The sequence below is a fragment of the Pristiophorus japonicus genome, chromosome 5, assembly GCF_044704955.1.
Source record: "Pristiophorus japonicus isolate sPriJap1 chromosome 5, sPriJap1.hap1, whole genome shotgun sequence".
In the NCBI taxonomy this organism is placed as follows: Eukaryota; Metazoa; Chordata; class Chondrichthyes; family Pristiophoridae; genus Pristiophorus; species Pristiophorus japonicus.
In genome coordinates, this window is record NC_091981.1 from 244,449,708 (window position 1) to 244,472,760 (window position 23,053).

General features: G+C 44.2%; 1 protein-coding gene across 9 annotated transcripts in view; it reads right to left on the reverse strand.

Moving 5' to 3' along the window:
- mpp7a (MAGUK p55 scaffold protein 7a) overlaps positions 1–23,053 on the reverse strand; it is a 544,364-nt gene that overhangs the window by 107,739 nt on the left and 413,572 nt on the right. For 8 of the 9 annotated variants that reach the window (XM_070881484.1, XM_070881483.1, XM_070881489.1 and 5 more), the window contains one exon: positions 22,252–22,326. The exons of the other annotated variant lie outside the window; for it this stretch is intronic. In XM_070881484.1, coding sequence (XP_070737585.1) covers positions 22,252–22,326 — 75 coding nt within the window. The remainder of the gene's footprint in view (positions 1–22,251; positions 22,327–23,053) is intronic. 9 annotated transcript variants of the gene reach the window in all.

The window sequence follows — 23,053 nt, forward strand, 5'->3', positions numbered from 1 at the left end:
CTGCAGTCGGTGAGTAGAAATGTTTTTATTTATTGATTTTTTATTTTTTTGTTTATTTTTTTATTAATTTTTTTTGGATTGATTTATTGGTTGATTTATTGATGTATTTATCATTTATTATTGATGATGGCTCTTTATTTGTAAAACTGGTGTTTAATGTTTGTAAACTTCCCTTTAAACCCCCACCCCCACCCCCCGCATCCCTACACCTGATTTGTAACCTAAGCCTGATTTTCTAAGTGTAGGCAAGGTTTTTCTGAGCGTACAAAAATCTACACTTGCTCCATTCTAAGTTAGTTTGGAGTAAGTTTTCACTGCCTAAACTTTCAAAACGGGCGTAAGTGGCTGGACACGCCCCCTTTTGAAAAAATAAATCTGTTCCAACTGAAACTGTTCTAACTGACTAGAACTGGAGCAAACTAAATGCCGAGAATTGCAATTTCTAAGATACTCCATTCTAAACCAGTTGCTCCAAAAGAACAGGAGCAACTCAGGCCGAAACTTGGGCCCGTTAAGTCTGGGCTAAAATGGAATTTCAGCTTCAGACCCCATCTTTAGCGCCAAATGTATCTGGGGAAAATCGTCCCCGAGAGTTTTACTGGGGACAAGAGTATCAAAGGCTGAGGAGGAGCAGATTGACTTAGTATTGACGTTTGAAATTGCTTACAATCTGGTCATTTCTGCAGTTTTAGTTCTATTATGAAATAACCACACCTGGAAGTGCATTATGGTTTGAAAAACCTAATTTTGTCGTCAATTCTCATTTACACGGTTATAAACATGACAGTTGTGCAGCTGTCAAGGGTATTTCTGGCAATTTGGCATAGATGATACCACATTTCAACAATATTTGGAACTGACCAGTAACAAATTACCAACAGTCATTTCTGGTCACATCCACAAATAAAATAATCATTTTCTTACAAGCCAAATATTCCATCTTGCCTATGTAACAATTACTTCAGAAAGTAATTTACTGTGAGAAGTGCTTTTCAGCATGCTAAGATACTTATGTAAATGCAAATATTTTATTACAAATGTTAACATTTGAAATACTTAAAAATGAAGAAATGAAGAGATGCAGTCAACTACACTTCCAAAGTACTTCATTGGTTGTAAAGCACTTTGGGATGTCCGGAGGTGGTGAAAGGCACTATATAATTGCAAGTGTTTCTTTTTCTATGTGTGTGTTTGAATAGTATACGCCTGACGCACTGAAAAGTATTACATCAACACCTGGCTGATTCATGTCGCCACTACAAAATGTAACACACATGCACGTGATTGGTTCAAAAACAGCATGAAATCATAATTGAACACAGCAAATCTTCCAATGGACAATCAGGTACAAAAAAACTATCAAGAATCAACAGTGAGAAAACAGCTTTGAATGCAACAACCAGAAAGGAGAGCAACAAATTTCGTTGCTTAAAATATTTATTTGAAAATCCTTTCAGGCACTGAGTAGTCTCATCAGTAGCCTGGGAGCCTTGCACTAATTAGGATTCTCACAAACATAATTCAGAACATGCCCATACATTTGCTGACACTTCAGTGCAGTACTGAAAAAGAGCTGCACTGTTTGAGGCATCGTTTTCTGGATGAGGAGTTAAACAGAAGCTATGTCTGCTCTCTCAGGAACATAAAAGATCCCATGCCACTACTCAAAGAAGAGCAGGGGAAGTTCTCCCAGAGTCCTGGCCAACATTTACCAGTCACCCAATATCACTAGACGGGTGATCTGATCATTTATCTCATTACTGTTTGTGGGACTTGACTGTGTGCAAATTTGGTCTCGTGTTTGCCTGTAATACAACATTTTAAAAGTACTTCAATGGCTGTGAAGTGCTTCGGGATACCTTGAGGTTGTGAAAGGAGCTATTTAATGCAATTCTTTACTGTGCCAAAATAAATATGAACAATGTAGGACAGTGAAAAAACATATTTAGCATCCCCCAAAAATGACAGTGATGTTTGTCCATCTTATCCAAATGAGATTTCCCCTCTACAATTGGCTGTTATAAGGCCTGAAGTCTAATCACGATATTCCATTACAGTAGATTGAATAGTATGGAGACAATAAACCGTAGCAGTCATTTCTACATTTCTTGACCACCGTGACAACTGATAAATGTGTGGTAAGCTAACCATAAACAGCAGCACTGTTTGGAGCAGAAGTCAATGTTACAGATGCATTTCCTCAGACAAAATAAAGCTGACATGGTTTTTAAGTGTTTACTGATTCCAAGCTGCCTTGCATTCGACAAAAAAATAATGTAACTTTGCCAATTTTATACAAAGTTAGGAGCAAAATTTGATGCGAATGCTGGCAAGATTCATAGACTATACACAATACTGTCAATGTTACTGCATTCCAAGCATTTCCATAGTACAAATGCACAATTCATAAATTTTTCAGTCATTTTAGATGGAGAGTGAATCACCTTTTCACCTGCTGTGCAGAAATGGAGAAGCACAAACCAAGTCTTATTTTATGATATACTGCAGATAATGCTACTCACAGTATGCATTATTAAGGTAAATATTATGGTTTCGGATACTGATGATTACATTTACAGAAGGTAATTTATAACATTTTCATATTCAGTGGACAACAAGTTACCATTTTTAATGCCAATGTAATATAAAAGTACACTGTGGTTCCAAAAAGAATGCTCACATTTAGATTTTATAAAGTTAGACTATATCGGCTGCTGCAACAGTTTGATTCACTATGAAAACAGTTTAATAACTATGTTTTTCAGCTGCATAAATTATTTCATAGATATCAGGGTATCAGGGACTCGTATCAAAACAGAATCCTCAGGGTTAAACCTTGTTTCTGGTGCAAACACAACAATGGTGCAAAACTTTCAACACTGTGCAACCTTATTCTTGATGTAACATCAAATGATACTGTTCAAATCAAAACCAGCTACTTGTTAAGTGCTAACAGACCTAACAGACACCAAGTTCACAAATTCTAGACCTTGCTATGCAACTGTACTTTGAGCTTTGTTTTTGAAATACAACTACATAAAGACCAGACTAAATTTTTTGCCGCAAAAAGCTTTTGTAACAAATGGTTATATATTTTAAATTATACGAACAGTACAGAAAATAACTATTTATAAGAAAAATGGTCATTCTTGGTAAATAAGAATTTCCCATCAATTTTATATCAAATTATTTTACTTGGTGCTTTTAAAAGCACTGGATCATGTGGTGTGTCCCGATCTCAACTATTTCACTTTCTGGAGTGTTCCAGTGTATTTGATCCTGTAGATCCTTATTTCCTTATGCTATCCACCAAATTAAAATTCAGCACAAGGATTACAGCCCAACCGGAAGAATATTCCGTAAACGTTGTTAAAGTTGCTTCTCCTAAGTGACGGAGTGGTACAGCCAAAACCAACATGACAAGTTCTCCTGCCACAACTGGTTGCAAGAGTCTAAGCCATAACACAATTCCTAACAAGCAGATGTCAAAAGCATAAAATAAACCAAAACTGAGCATTAATTGACAGTCTCACTCAGAAACAAGAAGGATGGCCAGTGTGGGAAATGGAAAAAAAATCATGTTATTGCAAAAGTGCTCTACTGAGGTTGGGGTGAAGACATACTGCGGTGGCAGAGCCAGAGCTCTGTACACCTGACCTGTGAATGCTAACTGGTAACACTTCGTGCCTGGAATAGTAATTGACCTGTTCTCCAGGACTTACATCTTTGATGTAGTTGATCACAAACATTTACCAATGGTTCTGCTTGGTTAATCCATCAGGTGCGAATAAATATGACGGAAGGAATCCAGACAGTTCTAATTTCTGTTCTGGTTAACCCAGCTGAGAATAATAATCAGTCACTCTCTCACTTCCCCAGAACCTTAATCAAACTAAGACTAACATTCCAAGTTGCTCCAGAGATGCAGTTACCCTGTCTAATCATTTTCCTGATCTCAATAGCTCCTATAAAAAAATGGAAGAAATGAATTGTCGAGTAGTGCCATATTATAACCAGGATTCAAATGCCAGTCTGAATCCATTGACCAAACAGCTGCATGAACTTTTTACAGTCATAATTCCTCCACCCTTGTAAAAATAATCTTGAGACACATGGTTCTAAGAATTTAATGCACATTAATAAAGATATATTATAAAGTAAAGCTCTATTCAATTTCTGCATTTCTGACAAAAGAAATAATATTTGAGGTAAGTCAGTTGACAATTCCTTAATTCTTACCACCATCCCAAACAGAACTGTGGTGGATCGACAAGGTAGTGACTGTCAGAAACAGTTACTTCATTTATTTTATTCCTTCATTAATCTAACCTGTCATCTGAGCTATTGAAGGTTACACTAAATTGACTTGAGAGTTTGAGGAGAGCCATTTCTATCGTATGATCATCACCAAAGCTGTATATGCTTGGCTGATTTTACAGGCTGCTAGCCACAAACACAACAGTGAAATGAAAGCATTTATTGAGTAGCACAAACACTTGAGTATCTGTGATATTAGACAAAAGTTCCTACATGTTTGGAGGCTGGACAGAGAGACTTTATGTGAGCAAGATACAAGGAAGCAATGTAACTTTCACCCATTTATATCACCAAACTGGTTTCAATATTCTGTACAACCTGGCTTCATTGCTATTAAATTGGCCCCATTCACTGCATTATTGGATTCAGCAATACAACAGCCTGGCAGGCAAAAGAGTTTTTGTACAGAAGTCACAAATACTAAATTCACTCATGTGTACTTAGTCAAAAGTAAATTTGATGTTACGGCATTATACTACATGGTCACTTAAAAAAAATATATATATAAGCTATTCAGATCAGGGCAATAAATGAGCAGTTTAGTTACAGAATAAAAGGGCTAGACTTTCCACTTTTACCGCTACCGCCCATGTCTTGCCGGTATTCCGGCGGTATACACTGTTCGACTTTTCAATACCGCCGGAATACCGCTAACATCCAAAGCCGCTAGTTTTATTTTTTTTTCCTCGGTGACAGCGGTAGTGGTCAGGCAGGAGCGGTACTTTTTCCTCATGTTAGGCCGGCGTCCTTGGCAACGGCCTTACCGCGCATGCACATTTTTTTCCCTTCTTTTTACCGCGATTCGGGGGTCAGGGGTCAGCCCACGCATGCGCAGATGAGGGTGGGGGAGATAGAAGGAGAAAAAGACAGACTGCTTGCCAGTTCTGTATTCATCTCGGTTTCTGATTTTTTTTTTCTCTGATTCATCCAAAGGGATTATATATAATTGATAATAGTGAGGATCAATTGATGGTGAAGGCCAAGGTAGTAGGAAGGAAGAGGACAAAGCGGTTTACGATGGATGCCCAAGCTGCCTTGGTCGACGAAGTGGAGGCACGGTGGGACCGGGTTGGTCGTGGGAAACCCAGCCCGCATGTGTATCAGTGAATATGGGCAGAGATTGCCGAGCCAGTGTCCTCAGTTGCCCAGATCCATCAGGGGCCAGTCCAGTGCCGCAAGTGCTGGAACAACCTTGTTTCAGCCGCGAGAGTAAGTAATAACTTTAATCCTGCATTGACTCATTTCATAAAATGTAAATCTGCCACATTGTGATGTTGTTAATCTTTGTAAGCTTGGTGTGATGCATTATTTATTATCAATGATGTTATTATATTGTTTTCCTGTACTAAGATGCGTTCATCATGCATCACTTGCATGCTAATAGTGCATTAATGGGACATTGTTGAAAGGCATTGGGGGTGGTTAATTGTGGATGTCTATCTGGGTGCTGCGTACAAGTACCTGGACAATTATCTTATAACAAGCTATTGTCAACTTTTCAGAAAAGCTTTCAATCGTGGTGAGCACGGCGCACCGCAGGAGGTTCGGCAGAGCTGGAAGAGCTCACGGACCTTGATGAGCGGGCCGCATCCCTCACAGGGACACATGATCGCTTGGCCACCCATGGGGGTGCAGATCCGGTGTTGTTGCCACGCAAGTCACGTATAATCCCCGGGCCGTGCAACATTCATGTAAGACAGTCATATGAACATAATGTATAAATTATGCTATGATGTAATGTATTGCTGGAACCATGAAATCTTATTATAATGCTGTGCAGAATCTGTAAATCCTGTTCATGTTCATTGCATGTAGCGTCTCTTGGTGATGTATAATGCAGTAGTGTTGCTCCTCTACATATGTCTGCGCAATGTAAGTGTTAAAATGTCGCCATGACCCTCCCTCCCTTCCTTCCCCTTCTGCTTACCCCTTGTGTTAGGGAAACTGATGGGATTGAAGGCCGATAAATCCCCAGGGCACAGAGTAATTAAGGAAGTGATCATTTTCCGACAGTCTATCGACTCTGGATCAGTTCCTATGGACTGGAGGGTAGCTAATGTAACACCACCTTTTAAAAAAGGAAGGAGAAAATGGGGAATTATAAATCGGTTAGCCTGACATCAGTAGCCGGGAAAATGTTGGAATCAATAGCAGCGCATTTGAAAAGCAGTGACAGGATCGGTCCAAGTCGGCATGGATTTATGAAAGGGAAATCATGCTTGACAAATCTTCTAGAATTTTTTGAGGATGTAACTAGTAGAATGGACAAGGGAGAACCAGTGGATGTGGTGTATTTGGACTTTCAAAAGGCTTTTGACAAGGTCCCACACAAAAGATTGGTGTGCAAAATTAAAGCACATGGTATTGGTGGTAATGTATTGACGTGGATAGAGAACTGGTTGGCAGACAGGAAGTAGAGTGTCAGGATAAACGGGTCCTTTTCAGAATGGCAGGCAGTGACTTGTGGGGTGCCGCAGGGCTCAGTGCTGGGACCCCAGCTATTTACAATATACATCAATGATTTAGATGAAGGAATTGAATGTAATATCTTCAAGTTTGCAGACGACACTAAGCTGAGTGGCGGTGTGAGCTGTGAGGAGGATGCTAAGAGGCTGCAGGGTGACTTGGACAGGTTAAGTGAGTGGGCAAATGCATGGCAGATGCAGTATAATGTGGATAAATGTGAGGTTATCCACTTTGGAGGCAAAAACATGAAGGCAGATTATTATCTGAATGGTGTCAGATTAGGAAAAAGGGAGGTGCAACGAGACCTTGGTGTCATGATACATCAGTCATGGAAGGTTGGCATGCAGGCGGTGAAGGCGGCAAATGGCATGTTGGCCTTCATTGCTAAGGGATTTGAGTATAGGAGCAGGGAGGTCTTACTGCAGTTGTACAGGGCCTTGGTGAGGCCTCACCTGGAATATTGTGTTCAGTTTTGGTCTCCTAATCTGAGGAAGGATGTTCTTGCTATTGAGGGAGTGCAGCGAAGGTTCACCATACTGATTCCCGGGATGGCAGGACTGACATATAGAAATAGAAACATAGAAATTTACAGCGCAGAAGGAGGCCATTTCAGCCCATCGTGTCTGCGCCGGCCGACAAAGAGCCACACTGTCCTTCGTCAGCAGCCCTAAAGGTTACATACAAACCCATGAACAATGACGGAAAGGCAAAGAGCACCCAGCCCAACTAGTCCGCCCCACACCACTGCAACACCCCTTATACTAAAAAACATCTACACTCCACCCCAAACAGAGCCATGTGATCTCCTGGGAGAGGCAAATACCAGATAAAAACCCAGGCCAATTAAGGGAGAAAAAATCTGGGAAAATCCTTCTCCAACCCATCCAGGCGATCGAAACTAGTCCAGGAGATCACCCTGGCCGTATTCTATTCCCTGCAGTACTTACCATAAAAATTACAACATCAAAATAAATTTGCACGACCATCAAAGTGGAGGTAAAATTATATTATATGAGGAGAGACTGGAGCGACTGGGCCTGTATTCACTGGAGTTTAGAAGAATGAAAGGATCTCATAGAAACATATAAAATTCTGACAGGACTGGACAGGTTAGATGCAGGAAGAATGTTCCCGATGTTGGGGAAGTCCAGCACCAGGGGTCACAGTCTAAGGATAAGGAGTAAGCCATTTAGGATGGAGATGAGGAGAAACCTCTTCACTCAGAGTTGTTAACCTGTGGAATTCCCTGCCGCAGAGAGTTGTTGATGCCAAGTTCATTGGATATATTCAAGAGGGAGTTGGATATGGCCCTTAGGGCTAAAGGGATCAAGGGGTATGGAGAGAAAGCAGGAAAAGGGTACTGAGGTGAATGATCAGCCATGATCTTAGTGAATGTTGGTGCAGGCTCGAAGGGCCGAATGGCCGACTCCTGCACCTATTTTCTATGTTTCTAAGATTCTGTTATGTTTTCTAGCTGCCCAAGCGCATGAACATGCAGAGCCCTCTGCACCAATTATTGTTCAACTGGTCTTGACTGGCGAGTACACTGGGGAGGATGACTATGATAATGACACCGTCTGACTTTCCGAAGGTCCATTATACCTGCGACCACCACTTCCTCAGCCGAATCCATATTTTATATTTTATGGATTTGGCTCCAAAGTAGCGGGAACAAGCGGTGTGCAGCAAGGCACACCGAGTGTGATAGCCCCTGTGCCGAATCTGCAGGGAGGTGTGCTCGAAGACAGGCAGACGTTGACCTGGACATGGTTGCAGTGTCGAGGGCGAGCGTCGACATTGGTCGAGAGCTCCTCCAGGGTATTGGTGACCTAGCCGGAAACATTGCCACGCAATCAGCACATCAATCGGAGGACATGGCAGCGCTGATTGTCGTGATGCGGCGAACCGCCGATTCCGTTAATGCCATGCGGCAGATGCTGGAATCGGTATATGGCACTGAAGCACAAGATGTCATACCACCAATGCCGACAGCACCTGGGAGTCAGGAGCATAGTAATTTTCTGACTCCGAAGTCGGGTCATCAGACCCTTCCTCGTCTCCAGATTCCCCACACATGGTGCTTCCACCGTCAACCACCGCCTCCCCCGATCGACAACAGCAGCAGCGCTCGAGATGCCCTGCTGCCCTGATCCCAACTCTGGCAGGGGTAGGGGTAATGGTAAAAAAACAATTGGGGGTAAGGTGGAGGGGGGTGGGGACGGGGAAGGCGGTGGGAATGGTGGGCGCAGGTAGATTTTTTGCCAGGTTTGGGGGGGAGATGGGCGGGGTGTTGTGTGTTTAATGTTTTCAATCTTGTTGCTTTGTTTACATTTTGCTGCACATTTACTTTAAAAAGAATTATTTATTAATTTATTTCAAAAGAATCATTTTTCAAAATTTATACCATATTTTATTCAACTTAATTATTGTGTGGTCTCACTCACTTTTATAAAATGAGGGGTTATCAATAAAAGGATTGCAAACAATGGCCAGGAAAGGTTTAAACTTAACTCTCACCGTTCAAGCAAAGCGTTCATTTATGAGCTGTTGACCGAACAGTTTTGCAGCTGCGTAACTACCACGGGCTTTCTCCTGCTGTGTAGGGGTGGGTGGTGTCATAGGTTCATTGGGAGATGACTCCTCTTCCTCTGCCTCGTCCCCTCTATCCTGAGGTGGTCCTGCAGTCCTGCTGTGGCAATTCTTGTCCCCTTCTGATTGCTAAGTTGTGCAACATGCAATACACCACAATGAACTCCGCGACCTGTTCAGGGTGGTATTGAAGTCTGCCTCCAGAGTGGTTCAGGTATCTGAAGCGCTGCTTCAGCAATTGTCTTTTTGACTACGTGGCTGTTATTGTATCGATGCTCGGCACCTGTCTGGGGCTTACGGAAGGGGGGGGGGGGGGGTCAAGAGCTAGGTGGTGAGGCCGTATCCTTTGTCACCAGTCATCTAGCATTGACCTTGTGGCTGACTCTTAGAGGTCTGAGACAGTGCACTCACGCAAGATGTGCACATCATGAATGCTCTCTGGAAAATTGGCATTTACTGCCATTATTATTTGCTTGTGGTCGACAACGAGCTGCACGTTCAAGGAGTGGAATCCCTTTCGGTTCCGAAACACCTCTGCATCCTCTAAAGGTGCTTTAAGGGCAATGTGCATACAGTCCATCACACCCTGGACCTGAGGGAAGTTTGCTATTCTGGAAAAACCCAAAGCCCTCTCACTCTGTGCCTCCCTGGTCATTGGGAAGTTTATAAAGGCAAACCTTCATCCATAAAGCACTTCTGTCACTTGCCGAATGCAGCAATGTGTGACGTGAGATGCAGCAAATGTCACCAGCTGATGCCTGAAAGGAGCCCGATGCATAGAATGAAAGTCCCACAGTCACCTTAACCTCAACAGACAGTGCTGTCCTGATGGTGCTGGTCGGCTGCAGGTCTCTCTTAATGAGCTGGCATATCTCATTGATGACCCCCCTTTCGGAAGCGTAGCCTTCTAACGCACGTTATATCAGACAAGTCCAAGTATGACCGCTTATCCCTGTAAATGCATTGGGGGTAAGGTCTTCTCTTCCCCAGCAGTCTGCCACCTCTTTGATTGGGCACATAATGCTCTTCAATGAACCTTCTCCCAGCTCTATTCCGCAGCATGTAATTAGTCAGCAATATAAGCAGAGAAATTGCAGACCCCATTCCTTTAAAAATCCTCTAAACTGTCATATAGGAAACGGTACACACATTAAGCGGTAGACCACTTAATAGTGTAGATGAACAAAGGGACCTTGGAGTGCCAGGTGGATAAGGTGGTTAAGGCGGCATGCGGAATGCTTGCCTTTTTTGCCCGAGGCATAGAATATAAGAGCAGGGAGGTTATGCTTAAATTGTAGAATACTTTGATTAGCCCACAGCTGGAGTACTGCGTGCAGTTCTGGTCGCCATATTATAGGAAGGACGTGATTGCATTAGAGAGCATGCAGAGGAGATTTACGAGGATGCTGCCTGAAATGGAGAATCTTAGTTATGAGAACAGATTGGATAGGCTGGGTTTGTTCTCATTGGAACAGAGGAGGTTGAGAGGAGACTTCATTGAGGTGTACAAAATATTGAGGGGCATGGACATAGTGGATAGCAAGGGCCTATTTCCATTGGTGGAGGGGTCTATTACAAGGGGGCATAGTTTTAAGGTGGTGGAAGGTTTAGAGGGGATTTGGGGTGGGGGGGGGGGTCTTCTTTATGCAGAGGATTGTAGGGATCTGGAACTCGCTGGCTGAAAGATGGTGGATGCAGAAACCTTCACCACTTTGAAGAGATGGTTGGATGGGCACTTGAAGTGCAGTAACCTGCAGGGTTACGGACCTTGAGCTGGTAATTGAGATTAGACTGGATAACCTCTTGCTGGCCAGCGCAGATATAATGGCAAGTACTGCAGGGAATAGAATATGGCCAGGGTGATCTCCTGGACTAGTTTCGATCGCCTGCATGGGTCGGAGAGGAATTTTCCCAGATTTTTTTTCCCTTAAATTGGCCTGGGTTTTTATGTTTATTGCCTCTCCCAGGAGATCACATGGCTCCAGTTGGGGTGGAGTGTAGAATGATTTAGTGTAAGGGGTGTCACAGTTGTGTGGGGTGGACTGGTTGGGCTGGGTGCTCTTTACCTTTCCGCCATTGTTCATTGGTTTATATGTAACCTTCAGGGCTGCTGACTGAGGGCCGTGCAGCTTTGTCGGCCGGCGCGGACACAATGGGCCGAAATGGACGCCTTCTATGCTGTAAATTTCTATGTTTCTATATAAATTATTAGCCCAGAAATTGCAGCCTCCCCGGGTGCGTACAGACCCAGGAAGGTATCGCAAAACATGTTTACAGCGCACAATGCGCATGTGCCGAAAATCGGCTTTTCTGATCTGTTAAACTCCAGCTTGACAATCCTCCACATCTTGGGAGCGAGGACATTCGCAAGGACAAAACTGCAGTATTTACCCATATCTTGCCCAGTAAATGTCCTGAAAACTCTTGCGCCTGATAAAAGCAAGCGCATAGCCTACTTTTACAGATGTAAGACTTTTAAAACACAGAAAAACATTAAAATAAAAAACATATTTTATCGTTAAAAACCCTGCCCACTACAATAAGTTTATTTAATAATATAATTTTAAAACAACATTTTTTAAACCAGAATTTTTTTTCCTGACATTTATTAACTTTAATTTCAATTAATTTTAATTATGTGAGGTGTGTTTTTTTTTTCATTATAGTGTTTAGTGTTTTATTTCCTTCTCATTAATAGCAATGAGAACTCGCAGATACGGAGTTCTCACTGCTATTAATGAGAAAGCTTGTGGAATACTGTACGTGATTGATTGTACAGTCACATGTGACTGCACCTTCTACGTTGTAAACTGGAGGATGGGAAGAGAAGGCCTCCCCAACGGAATCCCACGCTCCTCCGGGACCACAAAATAATTTTGTAAAAATTCTTCGGTCGGAGGGGTTAGTCCGAAAGAAGCCTCCGACTGAAATTTCAGGGCCATTAAACTTTCCCTTAAACAGCCAAAAACTTCATCCAGATAGACTACAGTACCCTCAGATTATGAGCATTGATTTCAAACACCCTTAAAGTCCACTCACGAATGACTTTAATGTTCCCACCAACTTGATGCAGCCTTTTCTTCAAGTTCATCCGTTTTAAAACATGGCGTCCAAACTGCTGGGTTAAGGTCAGGTGAGTGCAGCATTTTCCAGACAGTACATTATACCCTGCCATTCGTCTCTGTCTGCTAACTCCGGGGGCTGTTACGCGGGTTGGGGTGAGCGTCGACCCCCTATATCAGGGGGCCCGCTCGTGGGAGGAAAAGCCTTCCCGTTTTCCCCTCACAACAGCACAGGAGGCCATTCCAGCCCATCGTGTCCCGCCGGCCGACAAAGAGCCACATAGCCCTCAGTCAGCAGCCCTGAAGGTTACATATAAACCTATGAACAATGGCGGACAGGTAAAGGGCATCCGGCCCAACCAGTCCGCCCCACACAACTGCAACATCCCTTATACTGAAACATTCTACACTCCACCCCAACCGGAGCCATGTGATCTCCTGGGAGAGGCAAAAGAAAAAACTGATAAAAAACCCAGGCCAATTGGGGAAAAAAATCTGGGAAAATTCCTCTCCGACCCATGCAGACGATCAAAACTAGTTCAGGAGATCACCCTGGCCATATTCTATTCCCTGCAGTACTTGCCATTATATCTGCGCTGGCCAGCAAGACGTTATCCAGTCTAATCCCAATTATCAGCTCAAGGTCCGTAACCCTGCAGGTTACTGCACTTCAAGTGCCCATCCAACCATCTCTTCAAAGTGGTGAGGGTTTCTGCATCCACCACTCTTCCAGGCAGCGAGTTCCAGATCCCCACAATCCTCTGCGTAAAGACCCCCCTACCCCGCCAATTCCTCAAAAAGTTCCATCAGGTTAGTCAAACATGATTTTCCCTTAACAAACCGTGCTGACTATCCCTAATTAATCCTTGCCTTTCTAAATGTAGATTTATCCTGTCTTTCAGGATTTTTCCCAATAATTTTCCCACCACTGAGGTTAGGCTGACAGGTCTGTAATTACTCGGTTGATCCCTTTCTCCCTTCTTAAACAAGGCCACTAAGAATTTTGTGAAGCCCTGTAAGAATTTTGTATGCTTCAATGAGATCACCTCTCATTCTTCTAAACTCTAGAGAATATAGGCCTAGTCTAGTTAATCTCTCCTCATAAGATAATTCCCCCCATCCCAGGAATCAGTCTGGTGAACCTTCATTGCACTCCCTCTATGACAAGTATATTCTTCCTTAAGGAGACTATAACTGTACACAATACACCAGGTGTGGTCTCACCAGGGCCCTATATAATTGCAGTGAGACATCTTTACTGTTATACCCAAATCCTCTTGTAATAAAGGCGAACATACCATTTGCTTTTTTAATTGCAAGCTGTACCTATATATTTACTTTGTTATTTGTCTACAATGACACTGAGGTCACTCTGAACACCACACATTTCCCAATCTCTCGCCATTAAAAAAATACTCTGCTTTTCTATTTTTCCGACCAAAGTGGATAACTTCACATTTCTCCACTTTATATTTCATTTGCCATGTCCTTGCCCACTCACTTAGCCTGTCTATATCTCCTTTAAGCGTCTTTGCATTCTCCTCACAACTTACATTCCCACCTAGCTTTGTATCAACAAATTTGGATACATTACATTTGGTCCCCTCATCCAAATCATTGATATAGATTATTAATAACGGAGGCCCAAGCACTGATCCTTACAGTACCCCATTCGTTACAGCCCGCCAACCCAAAAATTACCTGTTTATTCCGACTCTCTGTCTTCTGTCCATTAATCAGTCCTCAATCCATGCTAGTATATTTCCCCCAATCCCATGAACCCTAATTTTGTGTAATAACCTGTGTGGCACCTTATCGCATGCCTTCTGAAAATCCAAACACCCCATATCCACTGGTTCCCCCTCATCTATTCTGCTCATGACAACCTCAAAAGACTAACAGATTCGTCAAACACGATTTCCCTTTCATAAATCTGTGTTGACTCTGCCCAATCCGATTATTATTTTGTAAGTGCCCTGTTACCACTTCCTTAATAATAGATTCTAGCATTTAATGTAGTGCAGAATAGCAATACAACCCTTAGTATCAATATGCATATACCCACAATATATTTCGTTAGCCATGTTTTTGCCCACTCACTTCCCCTGTCTATATCCCCTTGAAGCCTCTTTGCATCCTCCTCACAACTTACACAACTTGTGATACTCCTCACAATCTCCAGGACATAGTCGACGTATTTACTGAGGCGTACAAAAGCATGGGCCTTACGCTAAACGTCAGCAAGACAAAGGTCCTCCACCGCACAGCACTGCTCCCATCACCAAGATCCACGCGTGGCCCTGGACACCGAGAACACTTCCCATATCTCGGGAGCCTCCTATCAACAAAAGCAGGCATCAACGAGATTCAACACTACCTCCAGTGCCCCAGTGCAGCCTTCGGCCACCTGAGGAAAAGCATGTTTGAAGACTCGGCCCTCAAAACTGCCACCAAGCTCATGGTCGACAGGGCTGTAGTAATACCGACCTCCTGTATTGCTCAGAGACATGGACCATGTACAGTAGACACCTCAAGTAGCTGGAAAAATATCACCAACGATGTCTCTGCAAGATACTTCAAATCCCCTGGGAGGACAGATGTACCAACATCAGCGTCTTCATCCAGGCTAACATCACCAGCATTGAAGCACTGACCACACTTGATCAGCTCCGGTGGGCAGGCCACATAGTTCGCATGCCAAACACGAGACTCCCAAAGCAAGTGCTCTACTCGGAACTCCTTCACAGCAAACGAGCGAAAGGTGGGCAGCGGAAACGTTACAAGGACACCCTCAAAGCCCTCTTGATAAAATGAGACATCCCCACTGACACCTGGGAGTTCCTGGCCAAAAGACCATCCTAAGTGGAGGAAGTGCATCCGGGACAGCGCTGAGCACCTTGAGTCTCAACGCCGAGAGCATGTAGAAATCAAGCGCAGACAGCGGAAAGACCGTGCGGCAAACCAGTCCCACCCACCCCTTCCCTCAACGATTATCTGTCCCACCTGTGACAAAGTCTGTGATGAGAAACACCCAACTCCCTTCTTTAGCTATCACTGTGCCCTCGATCCACTTGGGACCATGTCCATAGTTTAGCACATACACAGGGTCATTCAGATCAATTTCCCGTGACACAGTGGCGCGACCATCGTTTACATTTTGTTGCTGCCGCCTGCTCTCCACCTGATCATGCAGGTTGGGGTGAACCAGCGAGAGTCTGGTTTTAAGTATCCTTTTCATGAGTAGCTCAGCCGGGGTCACTCTTGTGAGCGAGTGGGGTCTCGTGCGGAAGCTGAGCAGTACTCAGGACAGGTGGGTTTGGAGTGAGCCTTCTGTGACTCGTTTAAGGCTCTGTTTGAAGGTTTGTAATGCCCGCTCTGCCTGCCCATTGGAGGCTGGTTTAAACAGGGCCGAGGTGACATGTTTGATCCCATTGCGGGTCATGAATTCTTTAAATTCGGCACTGGTGAAACATGGCCCGTTGTCACTGACCAGTATGTCATGCAGGCCGTGGGTGGCAAACATGGCCCTCAGGCTTTCAATGGTGGCGGTGGCGGTGCTTCCCGACATTATTTCACATTCAATCCATTTTGAAAAAGCATCCACCACCACCAGGAATATTTTACCGAGAAACGGGCCCGCATAGTCGACATGGATCCTCGACCATGGTCTGGAGGGCCAGGACCACGAACTTAGTGGTGTCTCTATGGGCGTGTTGCTCAACTGAGCACATACGCTGCATTGCCGTACACAGGATTCTAAGTCAGAGTCGATACCGGGCCACCACACGTGGGATCTGGCTATCGCTTTCATCATTACTATACACGGGTGTGTGCTGTGGAGATCCGAGATGAACGTCTCCGTGCCCCTTTTGGGTAGCAGTACGCGGTTACCCCACAACAGGCAGTCTGCCTGAATGGACAGCTCGTCCTTTCGCCGCTGGAACGGCTTGATCAGCTCTTGCATTTCAACGGGGATGCTGGCCCAGCTCCCATGCAGCACAGTTTTTTTTACTAGGGACATCAGAGGATCTTGGCTGGTCCATGTCCTAATCTGGCAGGCCGTGACAGGTGATTTATCATTTTCAAACGCTTCCATGACCATCAACAAGTCTGCGGGCTGCGCCACCATCAACAAGTTTGCAGGCTGTGCCATTTCCACCCCCGTGGTGGGCAATGGTAGCCGACTGAGCATCCGCACAGTTCTCGGTGCCTGGCCTGTGGTGGATGGTATAGTTATATGCTGATAGCGTGAGTGCCCACCTTTGTATGCGGGCTGAGGCATTAGTATTTATCCCCCTGTTTTCGGTGAACAGGGATATGAGGGGCTTGTGATCGGTTTCCAGCTCAAATTGGAGGCCAAATAGGTACTGATGCATTTTCTTTACCCCGAACACACACACTAATGCCTCTTTCTCAATCATGCTTTAGGCTCTCTCGGCCTTAGACAAGCTCCTGGAGGCATAGGCGACAGGTTGCAACCTCCCCGCAATGTTAGCTTGTTGTAATACACACCTGACTCCGTACGACGATGCATCACATGCTAGCACGAGTTTTTTACACGGGTTATACAATACAAGCAGCTTGTTGGAGCATAAAATGTTTCTGGCTTTCTCAAAAGCAATTACTTGTTTTTTCCCCCCAAACCCAGTTCTCACCTTTGCGCAATAACACATGTAGGGGCTCGAAGAGGGTGCTTAACCCCGGTAGGAAGTTACCAAAATAGTTGAGGAGTCCCAGGAACGACCGCAGCTCCGTGACGTTGTGTGGCCTGGGTGCGTTCCTGATAGCCTCTGTCTTAGTTTCTGTGGGCGGATTTTGCCCAGCCAGCTCCTTCCAAGCAGTGTGAGGCCATCGCCCAGGACAATCCAGAGTGGCAGTTTGTGCACCGTGCCCTCGTAGGTGACCTTGACCATGACGCTGTCCAGGACAGTGATGAGCTCTTTGGTGTACGTTCTCAGTTTCGTGTGGATGGGGCTCAGGGCTGGTCTGAATGCCTTGTTGCACCACAGTCTCTCAAACATCTTTTTACTCATGATGGATTGGCGAGCACCAGTGTCCAGTTCCATGGCTACGGGTAAGCCATTCAATTTTACATTTAGCATTATAGGTGGACATTTCGTCGAAAATGTGTGCACCCCGTGTACTTCAGCATTTGCCTCCTCTCTCTGAGACTCGAAATTGCTTTGATCCACCATGTACCGATCTTCTTCTGCCACGTGGTGGTTAGCAGGTTTTGCAGAGCTTGCAGCTCGTCTGCAAACTCGTTGGAGGTGCCCCATTGTTCCACAGTTCTTGTAAACATACCCTTTGCAGCGGCCTGAATAGGCTGAATGGAAGCCTCCACACACACCAACAAGGTGGGAATTGTCTTGCATTTATCCTTTGTTGCAGACTCTGAGTCATCTGGGTCACCTGAGGCCTGCTGGCAGTTGCAGACTTGTGGTTTCTGCCCTGTACATTTCTGCTCGCAAACACAGTTCCAGTTAATTTATGAACATTGCTAGCACTTGTATGCTGAGAGATTTGTTTGGTGTTATCACTGGTGGACAAAAACGCCTGTGCTATCGCAATGGCCTTACTGAGGGTTGGTGGTCTCTACAGTCAAAAGTTTTCGTAGGATGGTCTCGTGGCCAATGCCCAGTCCAAAAACGTCCGAGTATCTGCTCCAGGTAGCTATCAAACTCACATTGTCCTGCAAGCCGCTTTAGCTCGGTGGCATAGCTCGCCACTTCCTGACCTTCAGATCGCTGACACGTGCAGAACCGATACCTCGCCATCAGCACGCTCTCCCTCGGGTTAAGATGCTCCCGAACCATCAGGAGCTCCTCATATGAATTATCTGTGGGTTTCACCGGAGCCAGAAGATTCTTCATGAGGCTGCAGGTCGGTGCCCCGCAGACCATGAAGAGGACCGCTCTCCTTTTTGCAGCGCTTCCTTCTCCGTCTAGCTCGTTGGCTACAAAGTATTGGTCTAGCCGTTCGAGATAGGCTTCCCAGCCCTCACCCTCCGAGAACTTCTCCAGGATGCCCACAGTTTGCTGCATCTTTGCGTTGGATTCCTATACTCGGCGCCAGTTATTGTGTTCCTAACACAGATGAGACTGCACACAGGAAGGTTAAAGTAACAGTGACCTCAGTCTTTATTAAGACACTCCAGAGTGAGGAACAGGCCTTAGGGGCCGGCTGAGATACAGTGCTCCCAAGGAATGCTGGGATCCCTTGGGACTTCAGGGGATGCGCTCTCTGGTGGCGGAACATGGGAGTGCATGCTTTACAGACACACAACAAAAACAAATGAGGGTTCTTGGAGTACGAGTGAGATTGAAGAGCCAGTAACTTTATATTTGCGAGAGCAGATTCGAGATCTGCACAGGAGTCATTGCTAGCATGGTGCGCACTAGGTCCGTGCAGCAGAGCTGGTCCCCAGTCATCTTGGGTAACCTTTGCCACTGGACCAAGACCTAGCTCTGTCAAGCCCGTGTGGTGGCTGGTGTGCAACGGCCACCACACGTTAAAAAAATCCATGCACGGGCACCTTCCACTCTTGAGGATGTAGTTCGGGTCCTTCATTGAAACACCTGTGAACTCATCCTTTTTTGGCATGGAAGCAAGTCATCCTTGTTTCGGGGGACCGCCTGTGATGATGATGATGACTCCACAGTTGATGTATAAAGCACTTTTAACATAGTAAAACCTACCAAGACGCTTCACAGGAGCATTGCAAAACAAAATTTGACACGAGCCACAGAAGGCGAGATTAGGACAGATGACCAAGAGCTTGGACAAAGAGGTAGGTTTTAAGGAGTGTCTTAAAGGAAGGAGAGGGAGAGAGGCGGAGAGATTTATGGAGGGAATTCCAGAGCTGAGGGCCCGAGCAGCTGAAGGCACGGCCACCAATAGTTGAGCAATTATGATCAGAGATGCTCAAGAGGTCAGAATTAGAGGATCTTTGGGGGTTGTGGGCACTGTTCCCTCTAATTTTGTTTGGGGCTGCGTGACCCATTCAAAGTACTTCGCATGCGCAGCTTTTTTACGAGCAAGCCTGTTGCGCAGGTTCCCTGAAGCACTGCTGCACAACTTATGTGCGCGATGGTGGTATAGTGGTGAGCATAGCTGGCTTCCAAGCAGTTGACCTGGATTCGATTCCCGGCCATTGCAACTGATGTTATTTTTAATCTGAGGAAGGACGTTCTTGCTTTTGAGGCAGTGCAGCAAAGGTTCACCAGACTGATTCCTGGAATGGCAGGAATGACATATGAGGAGACTCTCGATAAACTGGGCCTTTATACATTGGAGTTTAGAAGGATAAGAGGGGATCACATAGAAACTTACAAGACTCTGACGGGACTGGACAGGTTAGATGCGGGAAGAATGTTCCAGATGATGGGGGAGTCCAGAACCAGGGGACACAGTCTTAGGATAAGGGCTAGGCCATTTAGGACTGAGATGAGAAGAAACTTCTTCACTCATAGAAACATAGAAAATAGGTGCAGGAGTAGGCCATTCGGCCCTTCGAGCCTGCACCGCCATTCAATGAGTTCATGGCTGAACATGCAACCTCAGTACCCCATTCCTGCTTTCTCGCCATACCCCTTGATCCCCCGAGCAGTAAGGACTATATCTAACTCCTTTTTGAATATATTTAGTGAATTGGCCTCAACAACTTTCTGTGGTAGAGAATTCCACAGGTTCACCACTCTCAGTCCTAAATGGCTTACTCCTTATCCTTGGAGTGTGACCCCTGGTTCTGGACTTCCCCAACATTGGGAACATTCTTCCTGCATCTAACCTGTTTAAACCCATCAGAATTTTAAACGTTTCTATGAGATCCCCTCTCATTCTTCTGAACTCCAGTGAATACAAGCCCAGTTGATCCAGTCTTTCTTGATATATCAGTCCCGCCATCCCGGGAATCAGTCTGGTGAACCTCAATAGCAAGAATACCCCACTAGTCACTGCCTGCCATTCTGAAAAGTACCCATTTACTCCTACTCTTTGCTTCCTGTCTGACAACCAGTTCTCAATCCATGTCAGCACACTACCCCCAATCCCATGTGCTTTAACTTTGCACATTAATCTCTTGTGTGGGACCTTGTCGAAAGCCTTCTGAAAGTCCAAATACACCATATCAACTGGTTCTCCCTTGTCCACTCTACTGGAAACATCCTCAAAAAATTCCAGAAGATTTGTGAAGCATGATTTCCCTTTCACAAATCCATGCTGACTTGGACCTATCATGTCACCTCTTTCCAAATGCGCTGCTATGACATCCTTGATAATTGATTCCATCATTTTACCCACTACTGATGTCAGGCTGACCGGTCTATAATTCCCTGTTTTCTCTCTCCCTCCTTTTTTAAAAAGTGGGGTTACATTGGCTACCCTCCACTCGATAGGAACTGATCCAGAGTCTATGAAATGTTGGAAAATGACTGTCAATGCATCTGCTATTTCCAAGGCCACCTCCTTAAGTACTCTGGGATGCAGTCCATCAGGCCCTGGGGATTTATCGGCCTTCAATCCCATCAATTTCCCGACTAATAAGGATTTCCCTCAGTTCCTCCTCCTTACTAGACCCTCTGACCCCTTTTATATCCGGAAGGTTGTTTGTGTCCTCCTTAGTGAATACCGAACCAAAGTACTTGTTCAATTGGTCTGCCATTTCTTTGTTCCCCGTTATGACTTCCCCTGATTCTGACTGCAGGGGACCTACATTTGTCTTTACTAACTTTTTTCTCTTTACATATCTATAGAAACTTTTGCAATCCGTCTTAATGTTCCCTGCAAGCTTCTTCTCGTACTCCATTTTCCCTGCCCTAATCAAACCCTTTGTCCTCCTCTGCTGAGTTCTAAATTTCTCCCAGTCCCCGGGTTCGCTGCTATTTCTGGCCAATTTGTATGCCATTTCCTTAAACAAGGTTACATTTGGAGATGATGAACTGGAAGGTTTGTAATTTCATCAGAAAACTTTCTTTCCATTCTTAATCTTTGAATGCCTCACCAAAAAATTATTGTGCATTTCTTAAAGATGTATACAAGGACTCTCAGATTTATGGCAATTGTCCACAGAATTATGAAGATTAATGTTAAATGCTTCTTTCGCCTGTGCAGATACTGTTCCGGCAACAAGTCATCAACTTTTGACTCACTATTATCCCATCTGATTTGTTGCAGTCTGCCTCTTCCAATTTTCTCCCGTGCCCCAAGGGGGGGGGGAAACTCAGTGCTTTCTGCAAAATGAACCACTCTATATACTTATATACATACATATGTACATGTGTGTGTATATATCTGTCAATAAATTGCATCAAAAACCCTCAGTCCTTGTTCTACCACACAAACTTCACAATATGTGATTGATACTGTATGTTTAAAAATAAAGAGCTGAAAGAAGTTAAAATCATTTCTAACTTGTCTGATGAACATCATCATCATCATCATAGGCGGTCCCTCGAACGAGGATGACTTGCTTCCACACCAAAAGGGATGAGTTCACAGATGTTTCAATGAAGGACCCGATATTCCAGTCCTGAACTCCAATTGAAGGGGTGGAAGATGCCTGCGCGTGGATTTTTTTTAATGTGTGATGGACATTGTACATCAGCCACCACAAGGGCTTGACAGAGCTCGGCCTTTATCCAGTAGTAAGGGTTAACCAGGACGACTGGAGACCTGCTCTGCTGCACGGCCCTCGTGCGCACACATATCGCTTATGAACATGTTGCAATGGACTCACCAGAAGCAGTATAAGCCATGGCATGTTCAGGAAAAATAATGTCTGATTCCTTAAACATTTTCAATTGGTTAACATGCCTACCTTGCTTTCTTTAGTTGCAGTCTCCTCTTTAATGCCAGGAATGATTTTAAAAGTTATTGCTCCTTGTGACTGAGCCTAGACAATATTGTAAAATGCACACATTAGTTAATGAGCTTCTAGTTCAACAAGTAAGAACTTGCAAGAATGACAAAAGTAACCGATGATATTATGAATTTTTTTTAAAATCAAAATGAATCTGTCGCCATTTGTGATTTTTAGTATCTTTTTGCAATTAATGATTCATGTATAAATAAGAAGGTGCATATATGAGAGTTTAATTACCCCACATCTGGTTCCTGGATTTATTATAATTTTGCACCAACTCACAACGTTCTCTTATAAAATGGTGAATATTACCACGAGGATTAGATGTTACAGTTTAAAGCAAATAGTAGCCACTTCTAAACAAAAAGCAATATGATGCACAGCAAATCAAATTAGAATGTAAGTAATAACAAAGAGAATGCGCAGAATGGGTTAATTGCTCTCGATAATCATGGCTTTTCATTTAGTTCAAATGTCAGTCAAATTGATAAATTATGTTCTTGTTATTTCACTGTGAATTTTGCCTTTCAACAAAATTATCTGTATCAAAGAATCAAAATACCTCTCAACAAACAGCTTTTAAAGTAACTGCATGGCTTTTTCACAAGACCTGCTTTTAACTCCTAAAATGTCAAAAGGTTTTTAGGAAATATCAATTGAGACCTCCTCCCAGATCGAGAGAAGGTTTGCTGCAAGGGACAGAAACAATTTACATGTTTATGTCAATGTTACCCATTGGCTCAATTTCTCCATCACT